The sequence below is a fragment of the Sturnira hondurensis genome, unplaced genomic scaffold, assembly GCF_014824575.4.
Source record: "Sturnira hondurensis isolate 20B ecotype Veracruz unplaced genomic scaffold, ASM1482457v3 Scaffold0011299, whole genome shotgun sequence".
Taxonomy (NCBI): Eukaryota; Metazoa; Chordata; class Mammalia; order Chiroptera; family Phyllostomidae; genus Sturnira; species Sturnira hondurensis.
In genome coordinates, this window is record NW_028083930.1 from 713351 (window position 1) to 735945 (window position 22595).

General features: G+C 48.4%; 1 protein-coding gene across 2 annotated transcripts in view; it reads left to right on the forward strand.

Annotated features, from left to right (window-relative positions):
- The window catches only part of VSIG8 (V-set and immunoglobulin domain containing 8), a 36916-nt gene that overhangs the window by 3791 nt on the left and 10530 nt on the right, over nt 1-22595 (forward strand). Inside the window, exons 2-7 of one of the 2 annotated variants that reach the window (XM_037059815.1) lie at nt 1342-1517; nt 1924-2125; nt 2238-2459; nt 3244-3372; nt 3685-3877; nt 4710-5419. In XM_037059815.1, the coding sequence (XP_036915710.1) occupies nt 1342-1517; nt 1924-2125; nt 2238-2459; nt 3244-3372; nt 3685-3877; nt 4710-4983 (1196 nt within the window). In that variant the 3' untranslated portion in view covers nt 4984-5419. Of the gene's footprint in view, nt 1-1341; nt 1518-1923; nt 2126-2237; nt 2460-3243; nt 3373-3684; nt 3878-4709; nt 5420-22595 lie in introns of those variants that run through there. The other variant, XM_037059816.1, reaches the window with a different exon arrangement.

A 22595-nucleotide genomic window follows, 5' to 3' on the forward strand; every position in this document is an offset into this window, starting at 1 on the left:
CTTGCAGAATGTGTCTGTGTGTTTGTGTGTTTCGCTGTGACAGAGTGTAATTGTGTGTGTGAGATGCTCTCTAAGCATGAAGGTGGTTTTAAGAGAGAGCCAGAAAAGGGCAGAGCAGAGTGAGTTGCTGAGACCAGGGGCTGAGACTCCAAAGGACTTGCTCCCTCTTGACAAAGAAAGCAGGAGAGTGAGCCAGGGTAGACAAAGGAGTCTGGGGAGGGAGGGGTGCAGGAGATTGGGAAATGGAGCCTACCTGTCCTGCCTGCCAAGGTTGGGGCCCTGGACACACACCCCTCTATTTCTTTCTAGGTCCAACTGGTTGGGGCTAGTGCTTGCCTGGGCTTCTGAATAGGGAGGGAGAGGAGCTCAGTGCTGAATTTCCAGATGCCAGGTCCTCACCCAGGCTGACTCAGTGGAGCAGAAAGACAGCAGCAGGAGGGGCCCCAGTTGGAGTGAGCGTGGGGGGCAGCCCAAAAGCTATACAATCACACAAGGACAGGACACAAAGCCCACACTGCTACATTTCATCACCCAAGGCTCACATTGTACTATAGATGCATGTGGTCACAGTCCCAGGTACACACCATCATTTACTGTCACACACAAATACACCCTAGTCACAGCTTTCTCCTGTCATCCATAAGCATGCCCCATCACTCAGAACACTGACAGCTAGGCACCAGCTGTCAAACATAGGCATATAGCCACACACATGCACTGTCATACACAAGACACACGGACACCTCCTGTCTTCTATTCCTTAGGCTGGGAAGGGATCCCAGGAGCCATGATGTCCATCCTCCTGCCTCCAGATAGGAGCACCTCACTTGGCCCAGACAGAGGCAGTCTTTAACCAGCCAGGCTTCTCCATCAGAGTGTTTAACAGCTCTGTGTGCTCTATGTGCACAATGTACACACATGTAATTATGTAAATATAAAAACAGATACCTTACCTGGTCATGGTATGAGTATCCTTACAGTATACATAAGCGGCCACAAATACTCATAAACACACATGTACACATGTGTACACACTCATGTGCATGCACAATCATGCATACATACAAGCATAATAGCTAATAGCTGTATATATATAAACAGGATTCAGATGCAGTCTTACACATCATAGAGTATAAACGTGCATACATAAGTGTGCACAGACTTGTATATGCTGCTTTACACACATACCCAGACACATGCTCAGAGCAACCCCTACTCTCTGTGGAACCCCCACTGAGCCTGGGTTGTTTCTGATACAGAATGGCAGAGGGAGAGGCTGACGTTTACCACCCAAGTTCTAATTCTGTTCCCCTCACTCTATTTGTTCTACCCTTCCCCTAGCACTGTTGTCCTCTGTGCGGATCAACGGGGATGGCCAGGAAGTCCTGTACCTGGCAGAAGGTGACAATGTGAGATTGGGCTGCCCCTATGTTTTAGACCCTGAGGATTATGGTCCCAGTGGGCTGGACATCGAGTGGATGCAGGTCAATTCAGACCCCTCACCTCGGGAGAATGTGGTGAGTACTGGACACATGGTTCCCCTTACCGTGCACTCCATGGTCTGCCTGGTGGGCAGCCAGTGTTCTCAGAGGAGAAGAAGGGCAGATAATAAAACCAAGACCTTGACCTTCCTCCAAGGATTTCACGGAATTGGGCAGGGATGAGAGGTCTGCAATCACTCCAAGGGGGTGGTACCTGCCTTCAGGAAGTTCTCAGCCTGACCTTATGCTTTCCAAAGCACTTGATCTTATCTGATTCTACCCATTTTGTAAGAGGTCAGTGAACCAGGCATCATCATTCCCATTTTTCACCTGAGAAAAGTGAGTCTCAAATGTTGAGTGAATTGCCCAAGGGAACCAATCCACATGGCCCTCCTTGTTTCTGTCTGTCTCACCACCTCTGCTTTGTTTCTCTTCTTCATAGTTCCTTAGTTACCAGGACAAGAGGATCAACCATGGCAACCTCCCCCACTTGCAGCAGAGGGTTCGCTTTGCAGCCTCAGACCCCAGCCAATATGATGCCTCCATAAACCTTATGAACCTACAGGTATCTGACACAGCCACTTATGAGTGCCGGGTAAAGAAGACCACTATGGCAACTCGGAAGGTCATTGTCACTGTCCAAGGTATAGCCACTTTCCTCTGGGCTCTCTTTCCCCAGATTTCAGAATCAAGAGTGGCTTGGCCACTCTGAACCTCTTGGCTGAGCCTGTCTCACAATTACCTGCTTCTCTGCAGCTCGGCCTGCAGTGCCCATGTGCTGGTCTGAGGGCCACATGGCACATGGCAATGATGTGGTGCTGAAGTGCTTTGCCAATGGGGGCACCCCACCTCTTTCCTACAAGTGGGCCAAGATCAATGGGCATACCCACCCCTACCGTGCAGGATCCTATCATTCCCAGCACAGTTTCTACTCTGAACTGTCCTACCAGGAGTCCTTCCACAGCTCCATAAATCAAGGTGAGGGGGCCCAGAGAGAGGGAGGAGAGATGGGTGGAAGACCAGGACTTTGGAACCTGCTGGGACCTTCCCTGAGTCATCAGTGGTACCAAGTCAAACCTATAACCTCTGTGGGAGATGCCTCCTCTGAGCCTGTTTCAGAAATTGCTATTGAGAGAAGAGAAAGCATAGGGGTGGGGGAGGGTCAGCCAAAAGCAGTATGGTTAATTTGGAAAGAACATGGTCTGAGATAGACAGCTGGGCTTGCATCCTGGCTGGACCACTGATTGGCTGCAAGACACAGGCAAGTGGTTTAGCCTCTCTGTGCCTTGGTTCATCATATATGAAAAGGGAATAAGAATACTACCTTCTAGGGGCCTATGAGGATTAAATGGGGGTGAAGTGTGCAAAGCTGCCAGCACACAGAGAAGATGGCTAGTACTCAAAATCCAACCAAGATAATCAGAGATGGAGGGAGCCTTAGAATTCCTTTGATCTAGCTGCATCTTCACTACAAAGATAGTACAAAGGAGGAAACCGAGATTCAGAGAAGGAACCTATTTCTCTAAGGGCACAGGGTGAATTAATGGTGTCTCTGTCCTGTTGCTGACAGAGGGGTCCTTCCTTTCCTCTCTGTTTCAGCAGGGGGAAGGTGACTCACCTGGAGTGTGGAGTGGACCTGGGTGTGTGCGTGCACACACTGTCCTTCCTTCCATCCCCTACCCCACAGTACCTGAGGTTGGGGTGGGGCTCTGAGACATGCAGGACCCTCTGCCTCACTAGAAGCTCTGTGCTGCAACTTCAGTTTCAGGTCTATTGAACAATGGTGACCTGGTGTTGAAGGATGTCTCCCGTGAGGACGATGGGCTGTACCAGTGCACAGTGGCCAACCACGTGGGCTACAGTGTATGTGTGGTGGAGGTGAAGGTATCAGGTAGGTGCAATGGCCTTGGGGGCCCTTTATCTGGACTGGAGGAATCTAGGCTGTCTTTTGGAGCTCCAGCAAGCTCTTTGTGCCCAATGCGTCGAGTATAGGTGTTGGCCTAGGGCAGCTGGTAAGCCTTAGGGTAACATGCAAGTATGAGAGGTTAACAAGTTAACCTTGCATCTCTCTTTATCTTCCTCACTGGGTGTCCCAGGATCCTAAGGGTCCCTTTCTTACAGACACTCTGCCCTGGCACCACCTGGTTAGTCGGGCACCTGTTAGGCTGCAGAGAGCCTGACTGGCCTCTTTTTCTCTCCACAGACTCCCGGCGTGTTGGTGTGATCATCGGAGCAGTGCTGGGCTCTTTGCTCTTGCTGGGCTGTCTGCTGGTGGGCATCTGGGGGCTCATCTGCTGCTGCTGCGGGGGAGCTGGGGCCGGCTGTACCCGTGGTGCCTTCAGCTACAGCAACGGCGGCAGCGGAGGGGCGTGTGGAGACTTGGCTAATGAGATCAGGTAAAACCTGATGCATGCTGCATGCTGCTGTGCAATAGGGAACTGGCACCCTGCCCCTCCTCACTTCTACCTGACATCCCAACCTTGCCCACCATTGCCACCAAGTGCTCGGACCACAGCATGTCGACATGCCACTCATCGCATGGCTTTTCTCTTCCCCCTTCCCATGCCCACTCTGCAGCTCTGCTCCCAAGCCCCCATCTCCCTCTGTGCACCCCTCTCTGTCTTATCTAGACTGTAAGCTCCTGGAGGGCAGGGCCTGTATTCTTCTACTTTTCCACTGTATTGAGCTGGTGAGAACTCTGGACATGTTTATTTATGAAGAGTTAAGAGTAGTGCTAATACCTTATATTAGAAACAAACTAGAAATAAAGATAGAACAAGACTTGTAGTGCTAATGATTATAAATAACCTGGGGATGGAGGAAAAGATGAAGGCTGAGGGGCAGGAGGTGAGAAGAAAGGGAGAGAGGGCAAGGACAAGATTAGTTAAAGAAAGAAGGACCCGAAAGCAGCTCCTTCTGGATCTCCAAGGTTTGCTTCCTATTAAAGTCGGCGGTTCTGGGAAAACATCAGAAGGGGACTGGAGAGCGCCTAGACGGGGCTGCATGCCTTGGGCGATCGGAAGGACACACATGGACAAACCCTGTCTGCGCAGAACCGCTGTGTTGTCTCCGGTCCAAGAAGAGGCAGAGAGGAAAGTCGGTGGGGCAAGGAAGCGCCAGGGGAGGGGGCGCGGAGCCAAGAGGTGGTCAACAGCCATGGCTTTGCTAGGCCAGCCCACGCCACGTCGCCTAGGAGTCGGCTCACCTGCCCACCTGTTGTCTCCACAGAGAGGACGCCGTGGCACCTGGGTGCAAAGCCAGTGGGCGCGGCAGCCGCGTCACCCACCTGCTGGGGTACCCAACACAGACCATCAGCCGCTCTCTGCGCCTCGAGTATGCGCCTCCGCCCAACGGCGGCCAGGAGGATGTGGCCCTGGCGCCCCGCACAGCTGCTGCTGCCTGCGAAGCAGGCCCTTCCCAGGTCTATGTCAAAGCCACCAGCACCGATCCCACCGGCTGTGCCCTAGGGTCGCTGCCAGGCAAGGACGGCCTGTTGGTGTGAGCTCGGGTGGCTGCTAGGCTGTGCTCCAGCCGGAAAAGGGTGTGGGCTTCGTGTGTCATGGCGGGGAACAATCTCGGGCTGCTCAGACCCGCCTGCCCCAGGCAACCCGGAGGCTGCAGCCTGAAGGCATTTCCCTTGGGAAATGAGTAGGGAGGCAGAGCCTTGTCCCCAAAGTGGGAGGGGGCAGGGCAGGCAGGGCAGAAAGTCTACCTGCAGCCCTCTCTGCAAAACCCGCCCCGCTCCCTCGCCCCAGGCCCCCGGAGAAGGAGGGAGAAGTGTCTGAGAGACTGAGTCCAGAGGAGGCCTAGTATCCACAGCCAAGGAAGAGGTCCCCAGGGCAGGGCGGGTATGGGTCTGGCCTGAACTGTTCTGTGCGTGTAAGATCTGAACTCTGAGGTGGCAGTTTTTAACACAATAAAAAAACTGTAAGACCCGAGACAGGTGTCTTTGGTTCCATGGAGTGTTGTGTATGAGATTGGGTGGAATCTGCTTCTGTATCCATACATCGCTCCCTGTTGTTCTGCACCTTCCTGCATCATTTTCTCTTTGGATGGGGAGTCGTCAGAGCTGGAAGGGGCTACCTAATCTTATTCCTTCACTACACAGATGGGGATACTGAGACCCCTCAGGCTGGATATAAAATCCAGAATCCTGCTCTTCTCTTTTATTGTAGATGGTCAGAAGTGGGGAAGCAAGAGGCTGGCAGGGATGATCTCTCTGAGTATTTCCAGACAATTCTCAACATCCTTCTTCATCTGGCCCCCATCTACCCCATTCTGACTTTCTTATCTCACCCAGATGTATGTCTTCCCTTTCAACAACTAGGAATGGTTTCAGGGTCATGCTCTGGGGTAGAAAGACATTCAAGTTCCTCTAACTAGCCCCCCTCTTAATGGAAAGGGGATTGACATTTATTAGGCACCCAGTAAGTCCCAGGTGCTTCCTAATATTTTGTCTTACTTAATTCTTACTTTAATACTATGGAGTTGTGCATTATCCCATTACACAGATGAGGAAACTGAGGCTCAGAGGGATTAGGCATGTTGACCAAGGCCACACAGGTCATAACACAAGTTTTCATCCAGGCATGTTTGACTCTTAATTCTCTCTACAGATTTCCTGATAAAGGCTATTACAACCTCTTCTTGAATACCACCAGTGGCATCAGTCTCTATCAGAGATATGTTCTTTCTGTTTGGTTCCCACAGAGCTTTTATCCCTTGACTTGGGGAAGAAAAAAGAGACAATGGTGGCAGAGGGAGCCAGGGACAAATGTCTTGAGGTGGAGGTGGAGAAGTGGGAGGTTCTTGGGGATATGTGGGGATACAGGGAGTGAGGGCATTAAATAGTGAGGTGAGCAGAGAACTGCAGGAACCAGCCATCCCTTCATTTATTTGCACACATTTATGTATACCATTAGATTGAGAGTTAGACCTTTGGCAGGGCACTGGGCCTGGGACATGTTTGCCCTAAAGCAAAAAACTGTTTATGATGACTTGGGGAAGGCCCTCCCAGTCTAAGGATCCTCTAGCTCAACCTCTTGCAGGGTGGTGAGAGAAGCAGGCAGCCAGCTGGTCGTATGTACAGGTTGTGTTTAATGACATCACCTTTCCCATTTCAGCAATCAGAAAGCCATGCTCAGATTTAGCCTTCATTTAAAGGGTGAGAACAGTGAAATTCTGGCAAACACAAACAAAAAAACCCAGTAAGCAGTAAGAGAGATTTTTTTTCATTAAAAAGCAGTAAGAGAGATTTTATTTTATTTTTTCTTTTTCTTTTTTAAAATATATTTTATTGATTATGCTATTACAGTTGTCCTATTTCATACCCTTTATTCCCCTCTGCCCTGCATCACCCCTCCCACCTGCATTACCCCCTCAGTTCATGTCCATTGGTCATACATATAAGTTCTTTGGCTTCTACATTTCTTATATTATTCTTAACCTTCCCATGTCTATTTTCTACCTGCCATTTATGCTACTTATTCCCTGTACCTTTTCCCTCATTCCTCCCACCCCGGGATGATAACCCTCTGTGTGATTTCTATTTCTGTGATTCTGTTCCTGTTCTACTTGTTTTCTTAGGGTTTTTTTTGGTCTTTTTTTTAGGTTTGGTTGTTCATAGTTGTGAGTTTGTTGTCATTTTACTGTTCATATTTTTGACCTTCTTCTTTTTCTTAAATAAGTCCCTTTAACGTTTCCCATAATAAGGGCTTGATGATGATAAACTCCTTTAACTTGACCTTATCTGGGAAGCACTTTATCTGCCCTTCCATTCTAAATGATACCTTAGCTGGGTAGAGTAATCTTGGATGACTTCAAATACTTTTTTCCAGCCCCTTCTTGCCTGTAAGGTTCCTTTTGAGAAATCAGCTAATAGTCCTATGGGAACTCCTTTGTAAGTAACTCTTTCTTTTTCTCCTGCTGCTTTTAAGATTCTCTCCTTATCTTTCATCTTGGGTAATGTAATTATGCTGTGCCTTGGTGTGTTCTTCCTTGGGTCCAACTTTTTGGGGATTCTCTGAGCTTCCTGGATTTCCTGGAAGTCTATTTCCTTTGCTAGATTGGGGAAATTCTCCTCATTGTTTGTTCAAATAAGTTTTCCACTTCTTGCCTTTCCTCTTCTCCTTCTGGCACCTTTATGATTTGGATGTTGGAATGTTTAAAGTTGTCCCAGAGGTTCCTAAGCCTCTCCTCATTTTTTTGAATTCTTGTTTCTTCATTCTGTTCTGGTTGAATGTTTATTTCTTCTTTCTGGTCCAAACTGTTGATTTGAGACCCAGTTTCCTTTCTGTCGCTGTTGTTTCCCTGTACACTTTCCTTTATTTCACTTTTTTAAAAATACATTTTATTGATTATGCCATTACAGTTGTCCATTCCCCCCCTTCACTTCCCTCCACCCCGCACATCCCTCCCCCACCATTTCCCCCCTTTTGTTCATGTCCATGTGTCACAAGTTCTTTAGATTCTGCATTTCCCATAGTATTCCTGCCTCCCGCCCTGCCTCTTTTCTACCTACCATTTATGCTGTTACGGAAAAAGTCACTCACACTCAGTTAGGATGGCGGAGCACTCTTTATTACCCGAGGGCTCAGAGGAGGCAGTCTCCAAATTTGGAGCCCCGTTCTGCAGGTTGGTTTTACTTCTGAAGGGCGTGAAGTGGGTTACAGAAGCAGAATGCCGTTAGATAGTTGCTTATCTAGGGTGCACACAGTTCAGGGTGGGGCAAGCACACTCTGTCTTACTAAAATGTTGCAAAAAACAACTTTAAAATGATATTTCCTTGCCCCTCTCCTGCTTCATTCCCCCCTTTGATGCTTAGACAGCTTCTTCACTAGTCTCAGCATCACCTGTCTGTACTCTTTGATATTGGTATTGCTGGAGAGAGAGTATTTTGGTTGTGGCCTTGCAGACTACTGTGGCTTCTAACTGCTGTACTAGGGTCCGGAGTAAACATGGTCCTAAAGTTAAGACTAAGAATAGGATTAAAAGCGGGCCAAAGATCGGGGCTAGTAAGGAGAACAGGGCGGACTGCCACCAGGTGATACCTTGGGATGGGTAGTCAGAGGTCTTTAGTCTTTTCTGTATCCCTTTTAATTTATTAAGATTTTCCTCGACTATCCCACTCTCATTAATATAATAACATCATTCTTCCTGTAAAAATAGGCAGGTCCCTCCTTTTCCTTCAGTGAGTAAATCTAGGGCTCGTTTGTTATGCTGTGCTACATAGAGTTAGTGGCGGCTTCCATGGCTTCATTTAGTTCATCCCTTAACTGTTGCTTTGACTGGAGGCTTACTGCTAGTCCAGTCCCTCCTATACTGGTCCCAACTATGGAAGTAGTGAAGGTAAGTCCTACTAGCAGTGGTAGGAACACTGCTTGCTTTTCTCTTGTAGGAGTAAGGAGGGCACTAAGTTCCCCTGGCTGGTAGAGGGCTAACTGGGGGGCTAGGGCTACTAGGCGGCAGAGTTCTCTTTAACTACAGTTGTAGACCTGGGAGAGGGCCCCGTTGCACCAGAAGAAAAGGCAGGGTGGGCTTCTTAGAATAGCAAACGGTGTGTTGGTGCACCAGGTCTGGTTGTACTGTGTCTCATTAACTAGGTAAAGAGGAACTCGGGAAAGGGCTGGAGATACTGGGGAGTTGTTGGTGATATCGGGACAGCTGTCAAGGGTGGTCTGGTGAGAGAGGCACGTAGGAAACAATCAGTATAGTTCCCAGGGCTAGATAAATTCAATAACTCTGCCCCTTCCTGTATTAAGCTTATCCACGAAAAGGGCTTTTCTGAATCCTGAAACTGCTCAGTGATCTCTTTCTCTTTCTCTGTGATTTCCTGTTTTACCTGCTGGATTACCTTTAGGCCTGGGTAGGTTATTTCTTGTGTTCTATATATGTAAATGTCCCCTACTGGCCCAGAGTGGAGGTTGCTGGCATATAATTTCTCTACTACTCCTTTTTCCCATATTTTGTCATTTGGATTCTTTATAGTTAGCAGAATCTCCCTGCCATTTGTACTATGACCTTGGCAGCTTCGGTGGGGCAACCCCCTTAAGTTTCTGGCAACCACCTGCAGTAGTCTTGGGTTTGATCTACTAGTGGGCAAATAAAGGGGCTCCTAAACCAGACCCACCCATCTAAGCTTTTCAGTTCCTGTGAAGGAAGAGGGATTATTGTGCTAGGCTTACATCCACCTTTTGGGCAGGGGTATACTTTAACATTGTGTGTGATGAAGTTATCTCCCTTCCTATAGGTCTCCCTAACGTAAATTTCCACAAGGTAGTTCCCTCGTAAATTCCTAAGGTTAGCTTGACTAAGATGATTAAACCTAGCAGATACATAATGTTATAGTAAGCAGAAGATTCCAAGAAAGGCAGAAGCTATACAGTAAAATAAAACTCCAATCCTGATGTTTTCTCCTAGTGGCCACTCCTCAGGTGTGGTGGATCCTAGGCCCAGACCTAGGATCCCGGTTACCAGTATGTAGGGGACTAGGAATTCGGCTGGGCATTTGTCCATCTTAGTCTGTAGGTATTATTTCCCACTGCTTGGCCATGACTGGTCCGTGTCGTCGCAGTTTCAGCGGGCAGAGTGGTGGTGTCTCGGCATCCTCCTGCAGTGGGTCTGGCTTGGCCGCCGCCTTCACCCAGGAATGATGGATCCACGGCGTTATTCCTGCAACCTTTAAGGCAGCACACTGCCTTAAAGGACTAGTTAAAAGAACTAGGTGTGGGCCTGTCCACACAGGCTGGAGGGGTTCCTTTTTCCAGTCCTTTACCCAAACATATTGCCCTGGCTGGTGAGGGTGCGCTGGCCCCCCTCGAGGCTTGAGTTCAAACCCTAAACTGGCTTCCCTTGTCTGATCTAAGGTTTTCCCCAGTTGTTCTAAATATCTCCTCTGTCCTATTTCTCCTTGTACTAGCATATTTGTGTTTTTATTTATCCTTGTTACTGGAGTAGGCTTTCCATATACTAGTTCATAAAGGGTGTACCCTGGTTTGGGGTGTTCCTCACCCGGAGTAAAGCTATGGGCAGTAAATCAGTCCAGGGTAATCCAATTTCTTGGCACAATTTTGCTAAGGTCTCTTTCAATGTCCTGTTCATCCTTCCTACTTTTCCTGAGCTCTGGGGCCGATAGGCAGTGTGTAGTTTCCACTGTAGGTTCAGTGCCTTAGCTAAATCCTGTACTACTTGGGAAACGAAAGCAGGCCCATTATCGCTTTCCATGCTAAGAGGCAATCCATGTCTAGGAATTATTTCCCTGAGTAAGACTCTGGCTCCTTCCTTAGCTTTCTCTGTCCTTGTGGGGAAGGCCTTGACCCATCCTGAAAAGGTACATATTAGTACAAGCAAATATTTGTAGCCCTGGCTCAGTTTGATGTCAGTCAAGTCTATTTGTAGGTCTTCTAGGGGTTGGGTTCCCTGATGTTGTATCCAGGGCAGAACTCGGTGGTTTCCTGAGGCTTTGTTTTTGGCACATGTTATGCATCTGGCCGCAGCGCTGGCACACAGAGTGGGGAGGCTAGGTATGTATAGATACCTTCAAAGCAGGTTTTCTAATACTGTTTTTCCGAGCTGAGTTAGGGTATGGCAGTTCTGGACCACCTGTCCTGCTTGGCTTTGAGGTATGTAAATGTGCCCATCAGGGAGTCTCCACAGGCCCTCTGGGGTTTTGATTGCCCGTGCCTCTATGGCCCATTGTTCTTCTGCCGGCTGGTAATCTTGGCTATTAAGAGGGGAACTAATTAAAGGGCCAGTGACTAACACTTGAGGTCTGGGTTTTCTGGGGCCTCTCTCGATGCTCGATCTGCTAGCCGATTTCCTATGGCTTCCTCAGTTTCGCCCTTCGTATGCCCTCTGCAGTGTATCACTGCTACTTGGGTTGGTTCCCAGACAGCCTCTAAGAGCCTGAATATTTAGTTTTGTTCTTAATCCCTTTTCCCTCAGTGGTTAGCAGTCCTCTCTCCTTGTATATTGCCCCGTGTATGTGGAGGGTGGCAAAAGCATATTTGGAGTCAGTATAGATGTTGACCCTTTTCCCCTTACTGAGTTCTAAGGCCTGGATGAGGGTGTGAAGTTCTGCCCTCTGCACCGACCACCCTGTTGGCAGGGGTTCTGCTTCAAGGACTTGGTCCCTGGTGGTCACAGCGTACCCGGCAATTCACTCCCCCCTTTCACTCACTGTGCTACTCCCGTCTGTGTATAATTGAAGGTCCCACTGAGACAAGGGGTGGTCTTTCAGTTCTGGTCTACTGGCATATACCTAGTCTGTGACTTCCTCGCAGTCATGATCCGGCTCTCCAGCCTCCGGGGGTAAGAAAGTGGCCGGGTTGATCTTTTGCATCGTTCTTAGGTGCATTCGGGGATTTTCTTGTAAAATTCCTTGGTATTGGGTGAGCCGGGGGTTGGATAACCATTGGTGCCCTTCGCCCTTCAGGACGCTGTGCACTGCCTGTTGTATGAAGAGACTTATCTCTTGTCCTAAGGTGAGCTTGTCAGCCTCCTGGAGGAGAGAAACAGCGGCTGTTATGGCCCTCAGGCAAGGGGGCCACATAGCTGATACATTGTCCAGCTTCTTCTAGAGGTAGGCTACGGGGCGTTGCCATGGTCCGAACTCCTGAGTTAAGACCCTGAGGGCTACTTTCTCTTTCTCATGTGTATAGAGGGAAAAGGGTTTATCTGGGTTGGGCAGTCCGAGGGCTGGAGCACTTATTGAGAGTTCTTTTATTCTCTTGAAAGCATCCTGCTGTTCTGTGCCCCACATAAACGTGGTGGTCTCGGGTCCCCTAAGGGCTTGGTATAGTGGTTTCGCGATTTCTGCGTACCCTGAAATCCATATTCGACAAAACCCGGCGGTCCCCAGAAACTCTCGGAGTTGCTTCCTGGTAGCGAGGTCAGGCATTTGGCTGATCACGACCCTCCTCTCTGCCCCTAGGGCTCGCTGTCATTTGCTTATCTGGAACCCAAGGTATCGAACTTCTGTCTAGCATATCTGGGCTTTTTTCCAGGGCACCCGATACCCTTTATCAGCTAAAAGCTGGAGTAAGGCCCGTGTTCCTTCTCGGCACTCGCTTTCTCCTGAACCTGCCGGTAGTACATCATCTACATACTGTAGCAAGACCAAGTTGGGATGCTCTTCTGAAAATGACTGTAAATTCTGGGCCAAAGCTTCACTGAAAATGGTGGGGGAGTTCTCGAAACCCTGCGGTAGTTGGGTCCAGGTGAGCTGGGTTTTGGCCCCCAAGTGTGGGTCTTCCCACTCAGAAGCAAATATTGGTTGGCTTGCAGGAGCCAGGGGAATGCAGAAAAAGGCATCTTTCAGGTCGAGACACGAGAAATGCGAGGCAGTTGGGGGCAACTGGCTCAGGAGGGTATATGGATTTGGCACCGTGGGGTGTAGAGTCAGGGCGACCTCATTGACAGCTCATAGGTCTTGAACTGGGCGGTACCCGGACCCATCTGGCTTCTTTACTGGGAGGAGTGGTGTGCTCCACTGCGATTGGCATGGTACTAGTATGCCTTCACTCGGGTATTTGTTTATCGTCCCTGAAATGCCTAGCTGGGCCTCCTTGGGTATGTAATATTGTTTTAGGCAGAGGGGCTGGGCTCCTGGTTTTAAATCTATGGTCACTGGGGCACGACCAACCGTGAGTCCTGGTGGGTTTCCTTCTGCCCAGACGTGGGGAAATTCCTCTATAAGGGGGTCCAGAGAGGGGGGTGTCCCTTATCCCCCTCATGGATCCCGTATTCTTCTTCTCAGGGCACAAGGGCCACTAGGCTGGGTTCGCCTAGTTCTAGTGTGGCTTGTCCTGAGGGGTGGAAGACTACTCGGGCTGCCAATTTACCTAAGAGGTCTCTGCCCAGAAGTGGTACTGGGCACTCAGGCAGATAGAGGAATTCGTGGCGGACTCTGTGTCCCTGAGTTCAACTGTCCATGCCTGGCAAAATCCTTTCAGTTTGCTGGGCTTCCCTGTTGCCCCTACGATGGAGACCTCTCGACCCCATGGCGGGGCTACAGGTGCCGTGACTACCAAGTGTTCAGCCCCAGTGTCTACCATAAAGTCTAGTGGTTGGCCCCCTACTCTGGCTTGGACCATGGGCTCATGGGGGCCAAGTTTTATCAAGCCCAGTCTGGCTCATTTGGTATCCAAGCCTGCCAGGCCGAGGATACCCGGGGCTGGGGATGCAAGAGGAACTCCCTTTTGTTTTTGATGGGGACAACATTGTTTCCAGTGGCCTCTCTCTTTGCAGTAGGCACACTGGTCTTTCTCTACTTTAAAATGTCCTTTCTGCCCCTTCTTCGGCGGGCCTCTCGTTGGAGCTGCCAGGGCAGCGGCCAGTAAAGCTGCCTTCTTTCTTTGTTTGTCTAGGGTCTCTGCCGCTTCCTCCCGATTATTGTAGACCTTGTTAGCTGCTTCTACTAACTGGCTGATGTTCATGCCAGCAAATCCTTCTAATTTCTGCAATTTCTTATGAATGTCAGGGGCCGACTGGGAGACAAAAGCCATGTTGACCATCCTCTGACTGTCCGGGCTTTCGGGGTCAAAGGGGGTGTAGACCCTATAAGCCTCGGTAAGGCGTTCGAGAAAATCTCCCGGACATTCATCTGGCTTCTGCATTATACTGGAGACCTTGGTCATGTTAGTGGGTCTCCTAGCCCCCACTCATATTCCCTGAAGAATGGCCTCCCAATAGTGCTCTAGGGCTGTCCTCCCCTATTCGGTATTGTGATCCCAGTTCGGCTGTGTCTCTGGCGCAGCCGTACGCGAATATTGTATGGGATCTAAGGTTCTGGCTGGGGCATGGGGTCTCTAAGCACCGGTGGGCCTCTTGTAAGATCTTCTGCCTCTCTTCGGTATTCAAGAGGATTAACAGGAGTTGACAGCAGTCATACCAGGTGCGCCGGTGGGTCTGCATAATGGATTCCATCAAATCTATTAGGGCCTGGGGCTTCTCTGAATATGAGGGAGTGTGGTGCTTCCAATTCAATAGATCCGTGGTGGTAAAGGGCTGATAGTAAAATATCATGGGGCCCGGTCTCAGGGTCCCATCATCGGCAACCTGTGAGGGCCCCTGGGTTTCCCGTAGGGGCATTTGCAGGGCCTGATGGTGTCTGAGTCTAGCGGCAATGGGAGGGGTTCTCCCTGGTCGGGGCTTCCGAATCCTGCGGGGGTGAGGCAGTGACACCGAAGGTGGTGGAATCTCTGGTCCGGGAGGAGCTGACAGGGACCCACTATATGGGGGTAGGTAGACTGGTGGGTCATCGTCTGGGTGTCCCTGATGGATGGGGTGTTTGGGTCTCTTTTCGTGTCTTCCTCCCACAACGGGACTGACTTCCTGCCATCCCAGTTATGCCTGAGCGCTTCGGGGCCATCTTTGTGCACAGTTGGAGCCATTCGGGCATATCCTGAGCGAACTCCTGCCACCCATCGATGTGAACAAATTGATCAGGGTGTCCTGGCTTTCCTGTCACTACTAGATGGACTGCCCAAATAATACTTAAATTCAGGGTGCCTTCAGGGGGCCATACTACCCCAAAAGTGGGCCACTCCGAGGAACAAAAAGTCTTTGACCAGTCTGGATCTAATGAGGGGTCCTGCCCCCGAAACCGACTGAAATTTTGGAGCATACAATCTAAGACCGTTGAGGGCCCCCTCCCATCATCCCTCCCTCTCGGTGCAGACAAACGAAGGGTTGGGTATAGACATGCGCGCCCACCTGGCCTTCCCTCTCGAGAGGCAGAGTCGATCTTGGCTAAGGCTGCCCCAGCAGGGGTCGGGGTTAACTGCCAGCCGTTTGTCATATGATCTGACACAGCAACCACAAGTTAGGGCCCACTCAGACCCTGTAAACTGGCAGAATCGTGGGGCCACAAACACAACAATCACTTATACTCACTTAAATCACACTCACAGACAGAAGTTAAACATTTCCTCCCGGAATAAGGTCCGGTGACTCAAAATGAGTCTCCGGCAGGTTCAAGAGATAGCTAATCTCTCTCCGATTTCGGGTCTGGTCCCTGGGACACTTACGGATCCTGGTGCTTCTGGTCTCGTGGTCCACCAGAAGTTAAAGTTAAAGTTCCTTTAACATCCCCTGTGGCCCGGGTCCCGAGCCGGCCGGGGGCTCAGCACCGGAGTCCCCACACTGGGAAGCCCGAAATCACCAGGGCACGTGCTCCTTCCTCTGGGGCCAGGTTCCCCACCGGAGCCCCCGATCGGCTGCCCTCACCGGAGGCAAGTCCCCTGCTCGTGTGAGGCTTGTTTCCCAGTCAGGGAACCAAATGTTACGGAAAAAGTCAGTCACACTCAGTTAGGATGGCGGAGCACCCTTTATTACCCGAGGGCTCAGAGGAGGCAGTCTCCAAATTCTGAGCCCCGTTCTGCAGGTTGGTTTTACTTTTGAAGTGTGTGAAGTGGGTTACAGAAGCAGAATGCCATTAGATAGTTGCTTATCTAGGGTGCACACAGCTCAGGGTGGGGCAAGCACACTCTGTCTTACTAAAATGTTGCAAAAAAAAAAAAAACCAACCAACTTTAAAATGATATTTCCTTGTCCCTATCCTGCTTCAGTGCTACTTATTCGCTGTACCTTCTCCCCCCTTCTCCTCCTCCCACTCCCCTGTTGCTAACCTTCCATGTGTTCTTCATTTCTATGGTTCCACTCCTGATACAGTTGTCTGCTTAGTTTGCTTTTGTTTTAGGTGTGATTGTTAATAACTGTGAGTTTGCTGTCTTTCCACTGTTCATATTTTTTATCTTCTTTTCCTTAAATAAGTTCCTTTAACATTTCATATAATAAGGGCTTAGTGATGATGAACTCCTTGAATTTGACCTTATCTGAGAAGCACTTTATCTGCCCTTCCATTCTCAATGAAAGCTTTGCTGGATAGAGCAATCTTGGATGTAGGTCTTTAGATTTCATGACTTGGAATACTTCTTTCCAGCCGCTTCTTGCCTGTAAAGTCTCTTTTGAGAAATCCGCTGACAGTCTGATGGGTACTCCTTTGTAGGTGACTGTCCCCTTATCTCTTGCCGCTTCTAGGATTCTCTCCTTCATTTTAATCTTGGGCAATGTAATTATGATGTGCCTTGGTGTGTTCCTTCTTGGATCCAACTTCTTTGGGACTCTCTGAACTTCCTGGATTTCCTGGAAGTCTATTTCCTTTGCCAGACTGGGGAAGTTCTCCTTTGTTATTTGTTCAAATCAGTTTTCCACTTGTGGCTGTTCCTCTTCCCCTTCTGGTACCCGTATAATTCAGATGTTGGAACGTTTAAAGATGTCCTGGAGGTTCCTAAGCCTCTCCTCATTTTTTTGAATTCTTGTTTCTTCCTTCTTTTCTGTTTGGTTGTTTCTTTCTTCCTTCTGGTCCACTCCCTTGATTTGAGTCCCAGTTTCCTTTCCATCACTATTGGTTTCCTGTGCATTTCCCTTCATTTCAATTTAGCTTTCATATGTTCCTCTAATTTGTGGCTAAAATAAACCAATTCTGTGAGCATCCTGATCACCAGTATTTTGAACTATGCATCTGAAAGGCTGGCTATTTCTTAGTCACTTAGAATTATAGGCTCTGGAGCTTTGAGCTGTTCTTGAGTCATAATGTTTGGTCTTTTCGCACCTGTTATGTTTCAGGGGTGGAGCCTTAGGTGTTCACCAGGGCGGGGTGACCCAGGTCACTGGGTTGTGATGCTATATGTGGGGGTGGGGTCAGAGAGGGAAAAAAATGGCTCTTTGCTTCGCTCTGCTCTCTCTCTGATTTCTGTTCCCTCTGTGGCTTCCCACAAGCAAATTGGGCCCCACTAGTGCTGGTTCCTGGGTATGGGGGTCCGTGTACTCTCCAGGACCCTGTGGGTCTCTCCAATGAACTCTCTGTGAGCCTGGGAGCCTCTCCCGACCCCTTGACCCTGAGAGTCTTTCCAGTTGGTGCTTTCAGGCTCTAATTCACGTCGCTGGGGCCCTAGCCTGCAGGGTCTGTCTCACTGTTCACTCCTTTGCTTGGTTTATCTGCGTGCAAATGTGTGACCACAGTCAGCCAGCCGCCCTTCACTCTCAGTGGGCCACCCCACGCCTGGGATCCACCAACCGCCTCCGCTTCTGCTCCTGGGTTGGTCGGACTGAACGATCTTTCCAGTCCAACCCCGCTCCGCCGCTGACTCTGCCCCTCTTATTGGTCTGGTTGAGTGGATCGTTGTTATTGGATTTCTGTACAGTTCAATTTTCACTGTTTTGGCTGCGTCTTTGTTTCTCAAACTTAGCTGTCTTTAAATTTAGTTGTGGGAAGGGGCACAGTGTTTCCACCTATGCCTCCATCTTGGCCAGAAGTCTGTTTCACTTAAAAAAATTATTTTATTGTTGTTCAATTACAGTTTTCTGCATTTTCCCTCCACTGCTCCCCCCAATCCCAGCCAAACCCCCCTCCCTTCCTAGCTTTCACCCCCCCCTTAGTTTTGTCCATGTGTCCTTTATAGTAGTTCCTGAACACCCTTCCTCCCATTACCCTCTCCCACCTCCCCTCTGGTTACTGTCAGATTGTTCTTTTTTTTTCCCCCATTTTTTTTATTTAATTATTTTTCAAGTACAGTTTTCTGTCTATTACTCCCATCCCATCCCACCTCCCATCCTCCCCCCTCCCTCCCATTTCCACCCTTCTCAGTTAGATTGTTCTTAATTTCAATGTCTCTGGTTATATTTTGCTTGCCTTTTTCTTTCATTGATTATGTTCCAGTTAACAGTGAGAGCATATGGTATTTGTCTCTCACCACAGCCTTCACTTTTTCTTCTATTTTGCAACCATATTCAACCATTTCTGTGAACATCCTGATTACTAGTGTTTTGAACTGTGCATCTGATAGGTTGGTTATCTCTTCATCACTTGGTTATTTTTTCTCTGGAGTTTTGATCTGTTCTTTCATTTGTCTTTTTTTTTTTTGTCTCAGCGTGCCTTTTATATAGTAAGGGTAGGAGCCTTAGGTATTCACCAGGGCAGGGCAACTCATGTCACTGCCTTGTGGCACAGTATGGGGGGGTGGGGGTCAGAGAGGGAACAGTGCTGCTTGTTCAGCTCTCATCCTGCTTTCAGTCTCTTCCCCTGCTACTCACAGGCAAATTGTATTCTTCTGGTGCTGATTCCCAGGTGGGTGGGTTTGTGTACATTCTAGGACCCTGTGGGCTCTCCAATAAACTCTCCTGTAAGGCTGGGAGTTTCTCTCACTGCTGGAACCTCCGCAGGCTTTTTCAGTCAGAGGTTTTGAGGCTTTCTTTCCCTGTGCTGGGACCCAGGGTTGCGAGGTCTGTTTCACTCCCCAGTTTTTCCTCCAGGTTTATCTGCACACAAATGTGGGACCAACTGGTCCACCAGCCACTACCTCATCTGGTCCGCCAGCTGCTGCCTTGCCCACCCAGGTCCTCTCCTCCCCAGCTGCCTGTCTTTGCCCCTCCTACTGGTTTGGATGAATGTTTCTTCTTTAACTCTTTGGTTGTTAGACTTCCATGCAGTTCGATTTTCTGGCAGTTCTTATGATTTTTGTTTTTAAATTTGTTGTTGTCCTTCTTTTGGTTGTGTGAGGAGGCACAGTGTATCTGCCTATGCCTCCATCTTGGCCAGAAGTCTGTAAGAGAAATTTTAGAGAGACTCTGGAAACAACTTCCTGTTAGGGTGACTCAACAGGGAAGCCAGGGAAGTTCCTCTATCCCAGGCTGGATGGCAGTCATTATTGCTGCAATTACCACTGGTTGGTGAGTGGGTAGGGAAGTTTCTGCTCCTAGGATTTTGCTTCAGGGACCCCTTGGTTGTTTGTCATTTCTGCTGCATGAAATGTTGTCAGAGTTGGAGGGGAAGTCTTGCAGTGGTAAATATTTAACAGTGAGTTTGGGAGAGGTGGAAGTGTGTAAGAGGCAGGGAAGCTGTGATTTATACCATTTGCCATTTCTGTGATACATATTTTTCCACCATGACTGATTTCAGGTTGCCAACATGATGTTCCTGGCATGGAGTCAGGAGAATGAGCAGTAGCACCCCACTGTAGAGTATTTCCATGGTACAGATCTCAATAGAAGTTGATAACCTCAAGAGGTAAGAAAGAGTGAACTATAGTAAAATAATTAGGAAGTGATGAATTTTGATTATTGATCTCCTTTGTTTTATATCACTTATTTAATTGTAAATTTATATAATTTAAATTTCAATAATGGCTGCATTTAACAACTGGCTTGCAAAACTTAGGCGGATCATGTCGTCAGGGCAGAAGAAGGCTGTGCACACACATGCTGCCTCAGAAGAGGGGATCTCAAGTACAGTCCTGATTTTTCTTTTCTTTTTTTGTAGAGACACAAATGGCACAGTTAGTTGTCTCCATTCTACTTCCCAGTTTGACTTTTATGTCTTTCTCTAGCCTTGTTGGAGCTGAATTCTGGTTCCTGTGGTCACTGAAAAATTATTTAGGTAGTTTATTTATCCTCGGTAACCACCAGAAACCTAACTTGGCATCCAGTGCTGGGAAATCTATTCAAGAAACATTGAGCCCTTCCTGACTCAGGTTCATCTCTGATCTCTTCCTCAGGTTTTAGGAAGTCATCCTCTAGTAATTGTCCTTTAAGCCCACAAATCCTCAAGATCAATTTCTTTCTATGTGTTCTTATCAGCATGTGTGCTTCCCAACTACATTTCAGTTACTGTAGGCTCAGTCAGACTGGAGTGAGTCTGAAGAGGAATGAATATATTTTGCTGGCTCACTGGAAACAAAGGAGTTTTGAGAATTATCCAGTCACTACTTAGGCAGGGAACTTTAGAACCTGTTCTCTGTGCTTCCCCAGGGGAGCCTCCTGGTAAGAGCCCGGAATACCCTTGCTCTTACACTGCATCCAGCAAGCCCATCTGGAGTAATTGTTTCATTTATTCCTATGTATGGAAACAAAGGAATAAATGAAACAATCAAATCAAACAAAAACAAATCAAACAAACTGTATGATTCCATTCAGTTCCTTGCAATTAGATTAGGAAGAAGATACTGAAGGGAGAATGTTGACATGTAGGACCCATGCAGGCAAGGTTGGGTGAATGGTTGCTTCAGGAAATCTGGAAGAGCTTGGGTGTGGTCACTGTCTCCCAGTGAGCAGTGGACAGGCTAACCTTCTGCCACCTCTCTGTGGCCGTTGCCCTTAATAGTCTTCTTGGATGCATTTTGAAAGGACAGGAGGATAGACACTGAGCATAGGAGGAGACTGAAACCCTTGAAAAAGCAGGAAATTGGGCAGAGGAGGATATATCGGCTGATACTGCCAAGCTCAGTATGGTTCCTGTTAGGGTGACTTAACAGACGCTGAGTTTGAGGTGATGGCGAGCTCATGCAGGTGTCTTGGGGAGAAAAGAGGAAGGGAGAGAGGGAGAAAACTTGTAAAAAATATTTGCAAGTTAGTCATGAACAAATATGCAAAGAAAAAGGCCTCAGTTTTGAACTTAGAAAGACTTGACTTTGTAGTTATTTCACAAACTCCCAAAGCCTTGGTTTCTTCATCCAAAAAAATGGGATAATAATAGTACTGTTTTGTGTGAAGTGCTTGTTATGGAGTCTGGTACATGGTAGGGACTCTATAAATGCTTGATTGCCACAAAATGGCAGGCATGGAGGCAAAGATCTAAAACACAAAGTTTGGAGTGGAGGCTGAGACAGTTGAGGTCCAAGGAGAAGAGGTTGGAGCAAGAAGAATAAAGCCTTGAGACTGAACTTGGAGATGGCTCACTGTCTGGGGAGAGAAACAAGGAACCCAGGAAGCAGCAAGTAGAGAAGCAGGAGAACCTGGCCTTGCCTTGGAGTCCTGGAATCCACACGCATATGTTAATATTAACAGCAATCCTCATTACTAATAGTGCTATTAGTAAGAACTGGACTCACCTGAAACACAAGTTTAGCAGGATCCCTGAGTCAGGTCTGACTAGAAACAGGCTGCCAGAATTCTAAGAGCCAACTCCCTGAACCAGGGCCTGGCTTATTTCTCATCTACCTGCTCTTAGCTTCTGGTGCTAAGGCTACCCAGTGCTGCCCTCTGGGCCCAGTACCCACTGTGGTGCTCCTGGATCACTGACCTTGACAATGTCTCCTAGGTATATACTCCCTCCTGAAAGGTCCCCATATAGCTCTTCCAAAGCTGAGAAGGGACTATCCTAGCAGGGGGCACATACATTTTGGGGAGAATTATCTCGATCTTGGAACTGAGCTCCTTGAACTCACTACAGGCCTCATTTCTTTCCTGTCTCCCACAGACACACCCTCAGGTCTATGCCCTTCCCCTTACTCTTGCCTGGATGCTATCCTAGCCTTGCGGCCCTTTCCTACCAGTGTCTCTCCTGAATTGGCTTCATGGCCCTCAAATGCTGGGATTCAATTCCAATCCTGGCTCCACTCCCAGTCCCTGCTTACCTTAGCCCCTTTGCTAAAGCTGTTTGCCTCACCCGTAACTCTGTCTGTCTGTCTCTCACTCTCTGTCATCCTCTTTCTCAGCTTGCACAGGTTCTTCACAAAGGCAGACTGGCCATATCCTGTTCTACTGTCCCAGTTTCTACCCTGCTCCAGGATAATGAGGAACAGTAGTTACTCTGTTATCTTTGCCCTGTCCTGGGAATGTCCTGTTATCCTCCCACCTCCAGCAGACTAGACTTCCATTTAAATGGGGCTGTGTCACCTTCTCTCTCAATAGCTACTTTCAAGTGTGGTCAAGAAAGACCACACTTTAAAAAAAATTAATTTAATTTTTAAAGATTTTATTTATTTTTATTTATTTATTTAAAAAAATTTATTTATTTATCTTTAGAGGGAAAGGGAAGGAGAGAGGTGGAGAAATACCAATATATGGTTGCCTCTCATGTGTCCCCTGCCAGGAACTGGCCTGCAACCCAGGCATGTGCCCTGACTGGGAATCGAACCACGATACTCTGGTTCGCAGGCGTGCACCCAATCCACTGAGCTACACCAGCCAGGGCTATTTTTTAATTTAACTCTTGTTCAAGTACAGTTTTCTGTCTTATATTCCCAGCCCTGCCCCCACCCCTAGTGCTCCCCACCTCCCTCCCATTTATTTATTTTTAAAGAAAGGGGAGAGAAACATTGACGTGAGAGAGAAACA